General features: G+C 34.0%; 1 protein-coding gene across 6 annotated transcripts in view; it reads left to right on the top strand.

Moving 5' to 3' along the window:
- LOC149775748 (uncharacterized) overlaps nt 1-15134 on the top strand; it is a 178889-nt gene that overhangs the window by 108872 nt on the left and 54883 nt on the right. For 5 of the 6 annotated variants that reach the window (XR_016416605.1, XM_089944200.1, XM_089944199.1 and 2 more), the window contains 3 exons: nt 6541-6576; nt 9839-10011; nt 14368-14475. Coding sequence is in view for 5 of the 6 variants with exons in the window: in XM_089944200.1 (XP_089800326.1) it covers nt 6541-6576; nt 9839-10011; nt 14368-14475 (317 nt within the window). In the remaining variant the exon portion in view is untranslated. The remainder of the gene's footprint in view (nt 1-6540; nt 6577-9838; nt 10012-14367; nt 14476-15134) is intronic. The other variant, XM_089944201.1, reaches the window with a different exon arrangement.

Raw genomic sequence — 15134 nt, forward strand, 5'->3', positions numbered from 1 at the left:
ACACACACACACACACACACACACACACACACACACACACACACACACACACACACATTCATCTAATTTTCAAACCATCTAATATTTGCACATCATTGGTCCCTAAAAATCATAATGAAATTTATCATATTTTAATATACTGTACATAGAACTTAATATTTTTCCTTCATGTTTTAATACATAATGGTTAGAAAGAGAAGATTCAAATATTGCTGGGAGTTGATTGCTTTGTCCAGTCTAATTTTAATTTTTAAGTTTTAGCTTTGTACTTTCATTTTAAATGTTTGAAAAAGGAAGAGAAGTTTACGTTTCACATGGTTTAAAAATAATACTGATGTATGATTTAGATACATCAACCATTGTATTAAAATGTATGTACAGCTGCAGTCATTAACTTTATTGGTGCACTGGTATATACTTTCCTTTACAATTATATTAAGGTATTTCTTAAAAATTGGTTTGTAGGTTTCTGGGTTGCACAACAACATAAAATAACATTAACTATTATTTCCTTTCTATATTTCTCAAACACAAAATTGCAGTTAAAGTTTTTAAAACACGTCAGAATATATGTGGAAAGATACAATAAAACCTGTCTTGAAAGACCGCTGTTATGGAAGATGACCTGTTTTGAAAGAACACATTTTTGGAAGACAACCTATCTTGAAAGACTGCTACTGTTGAAGACAACTTGTCTTGAGAGACTGTTTTCAAAGCACAGATTTATTGATTGTATTGTGTTGTGGCAAGTCATGTGATACAGTGTCTCATGAGACCATTCATTTTTGGTTGTAAGGGTTGTATTTCAAGACAGGTTCTCCTGTTTTACACTTTACTGTCATTCCCAGCAAAGCCTGATGAGAAAACAAATTTAAAGTAAGCTGAACCCAACCATTCCAAAATGTACACCAATCATAAACCTTTACAATGTTTTTTATATTTCCATTGATGCCTGGCTTAGCCATACTATGACTAAATTTAATTGACAGTACTTAATAAAACTGATGTTTGGAAAAGACAGTTCTGTTACATTGAAACAGTTCACATAATCTATTATAAATTCCCAATTTTTCTATTAAAGATACCAGATTTTTAGCTTTGGGAGTTATCACATGTATTAGTTTTCAGTGTTCTTGTAATTTATGTGGTTCCACAGAATTCCATGTGATTGAATGCGTTTGTAATTGTGTTTTTTAGTTTATAGTTGTATAACATTTGAGTATTAAAGTATATAGCTGTATAACATTTGATTATATGGTTGTATAACATTTGAGTATTTGAGTATATGGCTGTTTAACATTCAAGTATATGGCTGTATAACATTTGTGTTTATGGCTAAATAACATTGTAGTATGTTGCTATGTAATACTTAAGTATATGGCTGTATAACATTTGAGTATATGGCTGTATAACATTTGAGTATATGGTTATATAACATTTAAGTATATAGCTATATAACATTTGAGTATATGGCTGTATAACATTTGAGTATATGGCTGTATAACATTTGAGTATATGGTTATATAACATTTGATTATATAGTTATATAACATTTAAGTATATGGCTGTATAACATTTAGTTTGAATGTCAATTAATGTTTGTCATAATTGCTTGAAAATGAAATGACCAGATTGAAATCAATTGACACAGCATTGTACAATCTTAAATTAGCTGTAGCGAAATTTTATTTGTAACTTTCTATCCAAAATCTGAGTTGAAAGTCAAAGCTGCATTCCCTCTCAGAACCTCTTTGTATCCAATTGCATGTGCATGGCCTTCTGAGTACCTAACCATGTAAAATGATGGTCTTACCACCAAAATTAACATAGTTTAAAAGTAGCCAGTTTGGTTCGTTTTTTGATTTTGTGAAACTCTTGATTTCACTTTCCAACAACCAGGGTAAGTATGGTATTAACTGTGTACCATTGTTACTAGTTTGTTGATACTATAATATCAGAAGTTTAGCATAAACATACTCTGTTTATTATATTAAAGAAGCAATTTGGGCAATGACTTTTTAAACTTGTTTACAGCCTTCATTTTAGATAGAATTGACTTTAAATAATGTGTGAAGAGAGAGAGAGAGAGAGAGAAGAGAGAGAGTGAACTGAAGGAATATACAATATGATACAAACAATATTTGCATAACTATTGTAAGAAATACACAAATGTAGAAAGCCAAGAAAATTGCCCTTTTCATTAACAAAATCTTCAATAAGCTAACTCTGTAGATGATAAGATAGTTGAAATAACCTGGATCGTGGAAGTAGCAGTTGGAATAAATCAACTCATGCATTGATTTCCATACACTATTAAAAATAACAAGATGCAGTTGCAGGTGCCTGTCCACAGTTACTTAATGATAATTGAATGACATGTCTAATAGACAAGTCATTATTTACATCATTTTCATATTCTTGCTTGGAGGATGTAATATTTCCTTTCGTGATATTGATAGTATTGGGCTGTTCAGACTTTTGACCATGTTGATAGTATTGGGCTGTTCAGACTTTTGACCATGTTGATAGTATTGGGCTGTTCAGACTTATAACCATATTGGTATTATTGGGCAGCTCAGACTTTTCACCATATTGATAGTATTGGGCTGTTCAGACTTTTTGCCACATTGATAGTATTGGGCTATTCAGACTTTTGCCACATTGATTGTATTGGGCTGTTCAGACATTTCACCATATTGATAGTATTGGGGCAGTTCTGACTTTTCACCATATTGATGGTACCTGTATTGAGGCAGTTCAGAAGTCATTCACAATGTATAATGAACAATATACTGGCAAACATGTGATGTTAAATCGTCTAAACAATAATTTAGGTCCAAGCTCCAATTTCTTCATTTTACAAACTGGCTATAAGGCAGGGCTTATTATGTTATTGTATTTGTCCATCTGTCCTTCATTCTGTTACCAGTTATTTCTGCACAATAAATTGCATTGTCCAAACTACAGTTACCGAACTTGGTAGATAGCTTGCACATGGGGTAAGGAAGAAGCCTATTGGTTTTGGGGTAAAAATGGTTTCCACACAGTAATTTTCATTCTTCATTAGGGACCTATGCCAAACTCCATGGATGTTATACACTTGATTGGGTTTTAAAGGATCAAGGTAAAGTTAACTGAGGCTGTAACAAGATATATTCTGCACATTAACATTGGTTTTACATCACAGACCTTGAATAAACTTTGTAGATACCTTACGTTTGTGGTAAGGAAGAAGTCTGTTGATTTTGGGGTCAAAGGTCAAGGTCCATATGACTAAAGAAGAAACTAGGTTATGCACAAAAATTTCAGTTCTTGACCATGTACCTTTTTTAAAGTTTGTGGATAACTTACACCTTGGATTTTGGGGTCCAACTGTCAAAGGTCAAGGTCACTAACTAAAAAAGGAAAAACAGTTTTGCATAATAACTTTAGTTCTTGACCTTGTACCTTCACCATTGTTTGTAGATCGCTTGCACTTAAGGTAATGATTAGGCCAATTAATTTTGGGAACATAATGTCCAAGAACAAGGTCATTGTGGCTTAAAGAAATGTTTTTTTGTTGTTGTAAAAACTTGTTTTTGAAGACAGTCCTTTAACCAGACTTTATGCATGCTTTGCACTTGGGGTAATAATGAAATGTATATAGTTTTGGGTCTAAAGGTCAAAGGTGATAGTCATTGTACGTCTAATGTGAATATAAAGGTTTCTGCATCCCAAGTTTGGTTCCAGAGTGCATTACTTGAGCAAAGGTCCAGGTCATTGACAACCATTTGTCAAAAATCTATAGAGTCAACCAAGCCATTCATAGAGCCTTCACAGAGGATGATTAAGTATGGGGCAGGCAGGGCTGTGACAGAGCAGGCCTATAATGACTATGTGCTATTAATAATTCTCTTGTTTTGATTTAGTCCGTTGTATCATCATCGTTCTAAAAGATTTTACCACTATTCATTGTGAGAGCCACAAAATCACGCCCAGAAATAATCAAATTTTTTTTCTCTCAAGGGAATGCAGCTTTTAATTACCATATATACTCCCTTATAAGAAAGATCTAATTGCAGACTGTATAGACCCATATCAGCTGTCAAATAATGTGCCATCAGATCAGAAGTAATCAGTAAAACAAATGACAGGCCTTGATCTGCTGGTGCATTATGCAATGGCAGGTCAGGGTTTGTGTTGTTTGCATCTGGATTTGACTTATAAGCAAGTATTGATGGTAACTTGTATGCAAAAAGGGTAAACATGAATTTTTACAGTTTATTTTTCAATTTTAAGTTAATGAGATCAGATAGTATAAAATTGTATATGTTTAACCTCTGATAATTATACATTTATCCATCACTTTCTATTCTTTAGCAAGTAATCTGTCCCTTAAATCACTTATCCTTGCAAAACTATTGATTACTTGTATTTATCACAGGCACCTGATATGGGGTGAAATGATACACCTGTGTGTCATGTATCCATATGATTCCCAATACATGTACATGGCCAGCGATATAATACATTCCCGATATACATATCAACTTTATGCTCTTTTCATCTGTAGAAGGTCTGTCAAAGTTTGGGTGGTGTCATTCTGTATCATCTGACATATTGATTGTGTTTCCAATATGCAGATTACAGCTAGACATAGGCTTGTCTTACATTGACAAAAATACTCCAAATTATAATGCCTGTTAGTTGTCAATGATTTCAATTCAACTTTTTAGGCTATTTCAGGCTGCTGCATTTAATTGGATGCAGGAATTATCTTGGTCACCATGCCTTTGTTTTGCACAACATGAATGCATTAAAAACATCCTTTTAGCAATTTAAATTTTACACTTAAATTTGGAAGATTACAGTGTTTTCTTCAAAACAGAAAAAATATTATAATTTCTTGTTCAAGGAAAATCTTATATGGAACAAGACCAGGTGTGGGAGTAGAAATGACTAACAACTAAATCTAACACATTGTACTTCCTGCAGATGCATAACAACTGCCATCACCACAGGCAATAGTTTCTATTGGTGAAAAGTGGAAACTATTGACAACACCCACTTTCCTTCTACAAATTAAAACAAGGTGACAAACTCATGTGGTTTGCAATCAGCCCTCTCTGATTGTATACTAATTGTATTTATTCCATCGGCATGTTCAGTCACTGATTACATATATTAGCATAAAAGGAGACACTCCAAACTTGCTTTACATATATTATTTATGTACAATACAGTACATACCATTTTGTACAAAGTTTCTCTGTTGGTTTGTATCTTCTTGGATTTAGTTTTTGCGCCAATGCTCTGGCGTGTCATGCAGTGAATCATTCAGTTCTAATTGGTGGTTATTATTTACCCTGGACTGGAACAAACCAGAGTTGAATATACCATATTTCACTGCATGACGCACTGTAAGTTACACCTTCAAATGTGATCCAAGTAGACAAGATAGGATTCAGTGGAGAAAGTTAGGATAAAATGCTTAAAATACTTCAGTCATACATGGAGAAGAAATATGAAATATCTCCTTTACTTTGATGTTATGTTATCATTGGCTGAATGTGCTGATGTGATAAATTAGTTAGCATGAAATGGGCTGGCGAGGAGAGGAGATAGATTCCAAACCATGTCATCTCGCCTTAATTTGTACAAGGTAAGTGGGTGTTGTCAATAGTTGTTCTTTTTTACTAACTAAATTGAGTGCATATGCCAGCAATGGCTGTCTCAGATGAATTCTCTTTTCAAAAAATAAAAATAAAAATGACAAGTAATTATTATGACTGTTGAAGATTAAAATAATTTGTATAGGGTAAGTATCATTTTGTATTGATTCTTCACCTCATATATTGATATGTGTATCATTATGGCAACAGTTTTGATACACCGATATATCGACAAATTATTTCACCTCTACACAAGAGACAAGTTTTGACACTAAAATATGTCAGAATCATGAAAATGGTATCTGCAGTGGAGACAGAGGATTTAAAACCCATCTGATACATGGATCCCCATGCATATTATGAAACATGTATATTAATACACAGGGCCATGTATTGAAAGTTTTTTAAATCCGCTGTCTACATTCTGAACACGTACAAGGGGACATATATTAAAAGGGTTTTAAACCTGCAGTCTACACTCTGAACATAGATAAGGGGCCATGTATTGGAAGGATTTTAAACCTGCTGCCTTGACTCTGAACATAGATAAGGGGCCAAGTATTAAAAGGGTTTTAAACCTGCAGCCTACACTCTGAACATAGATAAGGGGCCAAGTATTAAAAGGGTTTTAAACCTGCAGTCCACACTTGAAGGGGTCATTATTAAAGGGTTTTAACATTCTGAACATAATAAATATTGTCATGATTTCGGATCATTTTAGTGTCAGACTTGTGTCAGGTACCTGTGGTATTTATGTGATTTAGTGTCAGACTTGTGTCAGGTACCTGTGGTATTTATGTGATTTAGTGTCAGACTTGTGTCAGGTACCTGTGGTATTTATGTGATTTTTTATGATAACTGAATGAAAAACTTTTAATTTCTTTCTCAGATGCTCATGAAAATATTAAGTATCTACTTACAAAAGGTGAGATATTGGACTTGGAATGGTCTGGATTTAAAGTTCCTAATCTAGCCAGATGTATTTAGGTTACTTCTTAAACAAAAGTCTTCATCCAAATTGTAGCAAGATATTTGCACAGAATAAGGCTAATTTTTAAGTGAAAAATAACTCTTCAAGTGGCTGTGAATTTTAAATAAATGAAAATGCTACATCAATAAAATTAAAGACTAAGTGCCATTCTAATGCTGAACTTGTTTTACTGCTATTACTACACATTTTATAATCATTCGTCTCAGACTTTTAAATTTTAGGCTGAAAAATCCAATGTTTCCACAAAGTTGACTTTAATGTTATCTTGTTTTGCTCAGTGTTTCTTGACTGTAACTTCAGGCATAACATGTCCACATAACAAATTTGCTGATTCTGCTATATTTATATATTATCTTCCTGTTCTATATTTATCACTATTTTGAAATACAACTGTTTTGTGTTGGGACTTTAGTTCTGCATATCAGAGGTATGGGCAATTTCTCACTGGGTGAAGGTCAAAGCCACTCTTTTCCCCAGTATGCATGTACTTGGTCTGGGTAACACATCTGTTGCTGTTATACACCCAAAAAAAAATATAAGCAAAACAAACAATGGCTGAATGGTCAGTTTTATGTAAATATTAATGAATAACTGTGAAGAGAAAAGAGCTGCATTACAATGCTAATGATTATATATCACAGATAATTATGTACATTAATATTCTTTAGGTGTAGGGAAAATTTCTCAGCATTTTCTTGTGAATGACATTATCATAATGCAGTTTGAAGCTGAACACTTTTATGAATGACAATTTCATAATGCATCTTGAAACTGAACACTTTTATGAATGACAATATCATAATGCATGTTGAAACTGAACACTTTTGTGAATGACAATTTCATAATGCACATTGAAACTGAATGCTTTTATGAATGACAATTTCATAATGCATCTTGAAACTGAACACTTTTATGAATGACAATTTCATAATGCACATTGAAACTGAACGCTTTTATGAATGACAATTTCATAATGCATCTTGAAACTGAACGCTTTTATGATTGACAATGTCATAATGCATCTTGAAACTGAATACTTTTATGAATGACAATTTCATAATGCACATTGAAACTGAACGCTTTTATGAATGACAATGTCATAATGCATCTTGAAACTGAATGCTTTTATGAATGACAATTTCATAATGCATCTTGAAACTGAACACTTTTGTGAATGACAATTTCATAATGCACATTGAAACTGAACACTTTTATGAATGACAATTTCATAACACATCTTGAAACTGAACACGTTTATGAATGACAATTTCATAATGCACACTGAAACTGAATACTTTTATGAATAACAATTTCATAATGCATCTTGAAGCTGAATGTTTTTAGTGTCATAAATATTCACGTATAAGTCAGTTCCAGCTGCAAACAACATAGACCCTGATTAGCTTTCATATAATGCACTGGCATGTCAGGGTCTTTGCTGTCTGTTCTACTGATTACTCCCAACAAAATGCATAGACCCAGATCTGCTGGCATTAAACAATGTCAGATCTGGGACAATGCAGTTTGCAGCTGGAGTCAACATAGAATTGAGTATATACATTTAACATGGACCGCTCCGGTGTCTTTGTGGTTAGAGCATCCACCTCAGATGCGGGAGGTCGTGGGTTCAATCCCTGGCCAAGTCAAACCATATACTGTATATGTTAATCACTTCATTAAAAAGATTTTAATTACCTACTTGTACATACGTGCTTCAGTCAGTTTTGCTTTCAGTTCAACGTAACCAGTATTTGCAGTCTAAAATTATAAACCCTGTTAATACTGTTACTTATTTTGGTATCCTTGTTGGTATTATTTCATTTTCTATGCAATAATACTCTCATCACAGCAATTTAAATGTAGAAAAATTGGATAATATATTTATATTTTTTGATGGATTTTATCAACTTTTACTCCTATCATTATTGCACCTTGCTATTAGGCCATGTGAGCTTTTTATTATATGGCCTGGCACCTGTCATACATTAACTTTTTTCAAAAACCGAAAGATCAGTTTCTGTCAAACTTGGCATGGAGCATCCAGATTGAATGGTCTTTCGCATGATGCTGATGCATCATTGAATATGGCTGCCATTACTAAAAATAGAAAAACCTTCAATAACCTCTTTTCAGAACCACGCAACAAAATTTGATCAAATTGTGCATAAAGCATTTTGGCATAAAGGATTTAAGATCTGTAAAAATAATCTGCTGTCAAATATGGATGCCGTTAATAAAATATGGAAAACATCTGAACATCTTCTCAGAAACTGCTCAACAAAAGTTGACCAAATTTGTGACAGAAAGCATCCTGCCATCAATGTTGTTAATATTGGAAAATGATGTTGATATGCTGTCAAATACATGTATCCAGGAACATTAAAAAAAAACCTAGAGAAACCTTGAAAGATGTGTTTTCATAACATATGCAGTCGATGGCATTGGATACTACTTGCCCAAATTTTTTGGCCAGCTGCTCTTGTATTTGGATATTAGGTACATGTCAGCCATGTGAGTGATCTCAGGCCCACTGGGAACTCTTGCTATTACTAATGTACAGGTCAGCAGTGGTTCTTGCAAAATTGTCAGTATTCATTATTTTCTGTTGGAAGACTTATGCTCATTTATGTCACAGGTTTTTATAGTGTTGGGAACCTTTTGCACTTTATAATAGTAAAGTTTAATTTTACTTTTCCAGAATATCTTGTTCAGTTTGGCATGCATTATTTATTCATTTATGCCACCTTGCATACTAGACACATTCTGGTTCTGTTATTAACAACCCTTAATATTTCTAGACATCTTAATTTAGGGTCTATTCTAGAACTGAAAATTTAGCAGCAGAATTTCTCAAGCTATTTGTGAATAGAGGTTGGCTTTACAACAGAAAAAAGATAGGCTTGAAAATATGATGCATAATTTTTGCACATTCAGTTGATTTCTCAGTGCAGTTGTACAGACATTGGCTTGATTGTCATGAATATGTGTTCTAGAATAGATCCAGCTAATTTATTTTTAAATCCTGTGTAGCGTATCAGAAAATATTTCAATGATTTGGATAGAGGTGAATCATTATGTCATTAAAATTAAATTTTCAAAATGAAATTAAAAATATGGAGTCTCAAAACAAATTGAATACATGTTTTGACTTCTTGAAAGAGATATTATTGTTGGTCTCTGTGGGTAAATATTTCAGATACAGTGACAACATACGACCACAGCGGGAAGACTGCGTACATTGAGAGATGTAAGAGGTTGGGTGTAGTGCCAGCATCCTATTTTCTCCGCCACATTCATGATAAAGAACTCAGCATGAAGCATCATGGATTAGGATCTGATGGAATGAAAGCCATGGCAGCCTCACTAGCTGTAAGTTTCTAAGACATTGGAATGAAGGCCATGGCAGCCTCACTAGCTGTAAGTTTCTAAGACATTGGAATGAAGGCCATGGCAGCCTCACTAGCTGTAAGTTTCTAAGACATTGGAATGAAGGCCATGGCAGCCTCACTAGCTGTAAGTTTCAAAGACATTCTCCTTTCTTAATGAATGGAGATGATTGGTCAATATCTTTTTCCAAGACATGTTCTCATTATTTGGCAGTTGATATTATAGGCCACAAGATGGAATGGTGGGTTGGAGGAGTACTAAGTAGTCATACATCTCTCTACATATTCATATTCAAATAACACCATATTTATGAGTATACAATCTGGGTTCTTGTCGATTTACAAGAAAATTCAGAGGCCATCAGGTAGAATAAAAAAAATATTAGCCACCTCAGTGAACTGCTGAACATAAAACCTGAAGGGAAGTTTCTTAGTTATATTTTGAATGCTTCCTTCTCATATCAAAATGCAGAATCAAAGAATTTTTGATAATTGAAATGAAAAGATTCTGTGAACGCAAGAAATTCATTATATTCTCTCACATATAATATATATACTCAGGTATAGGCCAATTTATATATAAGCCAACCTCAAACCCCCATATACTCAGGTATAGGCCAATTTATATATAAGCCAACCTCAAACCCCCAACTGATTAGGTAAAACTTTAAAAAGTGCATGATCCATGCATAAGCTAACACACAAGTCCAGCCATATTGAAAAATCTTGTTATCGCTATTCTGTCTGAATGGATGGTCATATTGGGGTTTCAATACAGGAGGTCCTGAGGGTTCAGGTTAGGCATGTGATCTTCTCTTCGGTCATCTGCAAACATACACTGGTAGTCAACAAGAAAACTGAACAATTTTCAGTCTTAGACAATGTCACACCTCCCTTCTTCCAATTTTTTTTCTTTCTAAATTATTCGGCTTACATGCAGTATATATGGCTAGTTGAGTCCAGCTGCAAACAGCTTGACCCAAATCTGCCATCTCATAATGCACTGGCAGATCCAGATTTATGACATTTAGAATACTCATGCAGACTGAAATTTGTATTGCTTGATTATGTTAGCTTGACAAGTTCCTGGCTTTACAAGTTAGTAATGGTGGGGATCAAATGCATATACATTTTCAACACTGTTGCCAAGTCCCTGCTGTTTGGCACTTGAGGCAGGATTTATCGTGTTTCTGCATAGATTTCAACCAAAAGATTTTGATACTTATTAAACAACTATTGTGTCCAAAACAATTTTAAGCGTGAAAGGGTCAGAACATTACCATTATTCTGATCTTTATGGGTTTTTCTTTTGCTAACAGATCACAGCTATTTAGGTCTTTGTAAATCCCACATTGAAAACCATAGGTTTCAGGTTCTTTGAACTTAAAAGCAGTTTTGGTCAAGTAGATGACTGGTTGTTCAAAATATTGGCACGTATTTTGGAAGTTTTAAAGTCAGCGTAGAAATACTGTAAAGGTAGCTTCAACTGGGATTAGCAAAGTGAATAATGCATTATGATTAAAGGTAGTCTCAGCTGGGATTAGCAAAGTGAATAATGCATTATGATTATTATCATTTTGCCATGCAGCATTGACATAGTCACATGTCTTACTTAATCATTGTATTTGTCCAGTATTTTAACATTTAGATTGGGATTATGTAACATTTACATACAGAAAATGTAATAACTACACAGGGGAATATTTATGTAGGGAAAATGTCAATTGTACATAGAAAGAAAATATATTCGTTGGAAAATGAGATTCTTAGGGAGAATGTACCTTATGCATAGGAAAATGAAATATATATATATGGGGAAATGTAATATTTGCATAGGGAAAATGTAACTTTTACAGAGGGAAAATATAACATAACATGCAAGTAACATTACAATCCAACCATGTGGTATTACTAACCCCTGATATATGTGTGTGTGTGTGTGTGTGTGTGTGTGTGTGTGTGTGTGTGTGTGTGTGTGTGTTGGATTTTTAACATAGCTTTTAAAAAAAAATTTATGATGTCTGCAGTGTTTAAAAATATTTCAGTCAATTTTTCAGTCACATCGCTATGATGCCTACAGTGTGACAATTTATAGTGATGCCTAGCACTGTTGCATCATGCCTCTGCAGTGTGATAGATTATAGTGATGCCTAGCATTGGGGAATCATGCTGCAGACATGTAGCATGATGTCCCACCCAGCCACATTATCCTGACACCAAGCTGACCAGTCCTAACACGAATCTCTTAATGCTGAGCAACAAGTGAGGCAGCTGCTAGTACAATTTTTATAAGTCTTTGATATGATTCAACCAGGTTTGATCCCACAATCTCCCACATCTGAGTTAATGTGGAAGTGATGTATTACTGGAACAAAGAACTTTCTGACATAGAGAGTATAGTGTAGGGAATTTGTTGAAGGTTGAAAAGGAATAGTCGTTCTGTGGAAATTTAAGAAATTGAAATGATTAATACTACACCCGTGATCAGTATGGCCCATGGGAGAACAAGACAACAAATGAGAGAAAACAATTGATGACAATTACTGGAAAGAATTACACAGATATTGTGCATTCAAATGTAGGAACATGATCGCAACATATTTTCTGACTTTCATATAACATAATTTACATGGAAAAAATAAATACATCAGATCTCTGTTTTTATTATTATTATTATTGGTAATAACACCTCAGGCATTTAATGGTATATGGGTGACCATGTTGCCATTAAACATAATCCTTTATCTTTCAATACGTAACTATACTTTATCGTATTTTATTTGATTCTTGCTGTTCTCTTAATTATTCATCATAGAAGTCAAGTAAAGTTTAACAAATATATGTACGTCTAGCTTGAAATCCAGAACTTTATGAAAGTGGACAACTTATTTTTCAATATTCTTCTTCTTTTACTTCTCTGTCTCTCTGTCTGTCTGTCTTTTGCTGGTTTACTCATGTTTTTTATGTGCCATGTTTGTCCAAATGGTATACCTGAATTCATGTTTTTAATTTTGAATCAGTACTTATAGGTTCCTACATTTGTATGGGGAAAATATGAATGAGTTTTTCAGATGGAAATACTCCATGACCTTGGGAGTGCAGTATATCTATCCGACAAAACGAGTTCATATTTTCCCACTGAAATGCAGTAACCTTTTTATTATATGCTCATTTTTTTATTCTACCTAAGGCTTACTTATATAAACAAAAATACACTTCAAGAAGCAAAGTAACTGAACTTATGCTGTATTCCAAACTAAATACACAAGCACAGATTCATTAGTACACAACAACATTATTAATGCGCATATAACTCCGCCGAGATAAATTTGAACTTAGTCTTGCGCTAGACATCACTTTTTTTAAAGAAAATGGCATTTTGGTCTACTTAAAATTGAAATTTAGAATCATATTGTGAATGTATGTGCTTTGCAACAACTTTTCCATTTGGTCGGAATGAATAGATTTTGGTATTTTTGTCTATTCTACAAAATTTTGTGATTATGGACTGGATTTGTCTGTGTCAGTTCTACATGAAGTACAACTGATTTCAGCAGTGAGGAAGCAGTTTTGACATCTGCAAGTGTGTTTCTGTTCTGTCATTGAATGTTTGGAATCATAATGTGGGAAAAATATGAACTCTTTCAATTGTAATTATCAAAAAGATGCTATTGAATGTAATGTTCATTTCATTTTGAGTGCAGTAAGGAGGATGTAATTGCACTTGGAATGTAGTCAAAATTACAGTACAGTTTCAAAATGTGTAGGCCTATTCAAGCTTTAGAAGCCATGACATGGCTCATGTAATTTGGATTTGCTGAACTAAGAAAGTACATTTTGAGGAAATTCAGGATGTAAAACTGTAAGTATATTTTTTGCCATTCTTATTACCAGCGAAAGAAGACACATTTATGCCTTGTCACTTGCATGTTATTTGTAGGGACCCAGCAATTTTATGACCTGTCTGGCATCTCCCGCTAGCCTAAATCTGTAACATTGTATCAAAAAAGTTAACATGGAATATTGCAAAGCAGCTGGTATGTGGCGGTCCATGAAACATCTGCTTTAGTTCATTCAGAAACAAATCAGCCAAAGCATAAAGCATCTACTACTTGAGTGTACATGATTTGTTTATAAAGTAGTTCCTAATACACTATTGGGTACACATGTTGTGCATGTGAGTGCAGTATGAAGGTGTGCAATATCATAAAATATTGCATGATTCTGAAAATGTAAAGTTAACGGAGACAAAAATGAGCATATAACAAATGATGTTCTAAAATGACATTGACCATTTAATTTACATACTGTCATAATCTGTGTTTTATATCCATTTCAGTCCAATACCCATATCCTGTCTCTAGACCTGAGTGACAACTGGCTGGGACTTGAGGGAGGATTGGCAGTGGCTGAGATGCTCAAAGAAAACTGCTTCATCACTACTTTGGTTAGTAAGGATCCAATATAAAGGTATCATGGTCCCCCATCTTAAAGGGCCACCCCTTCGGTAATATAATAGTAGACTTATTAAAAAACAGTAGTATGTCATAAGAGGGACCAGATATCTGTAATATACTATATGGTGTCTAGCAGGGTGACCTTGTAAAAGGAGTGGCTCCCTTTGAGAGGAACTACTCAAGAGGGGTCGATACAGTGTGACCCCGCAATAACACGGTAGTTGGGAGCCATAAAACCCGACCGCATTATATACTGAACCGTGTTATATGCAAGCAAGTCAGTTAGCTGAAGAAAATGTACCCCCAAAAAATTGTGGGGGTGTGTGGTTAATAAATGTGGGCGGTAAAATACATACTTGGTCGGCACAGTTACCATCTTAAATTGATGCATATTAAATGAGATATACACCTGTAGTGATAACAGAGAAGACATAATATAACAGTTTACTTTATTTAGAGAACCATGAATTGGTACATGAATCCTGTTTATATATAAATGTCTAATGTATAGCATGAATAGAGTATCAACACCGTGTACTCACCTGCGAACTACATCATATACATTGAATCCACAATACAAGTTATTCCATCGAAAATATGCACACACACACAGCTTTAAAATATTCATTAATTTTGTAACGGGTCATAT

The sequence above is a fragment of the Sinohyriopsis cumingii genome, chromosome 19, assembly GCF_028554795.1.
Source record: "Sinohyriopsis cumingii isolate HCF-2022 chromosome 19, ASM2855479v2, whole genome shotgun sequence".
Taxonomy (NCBI): Eukaryota; Metazoa; Mollusca; class Bivalvia; order Unionida; family Unionidae; genus Sinohyriopsis; species Sinohyriopsis cumingii.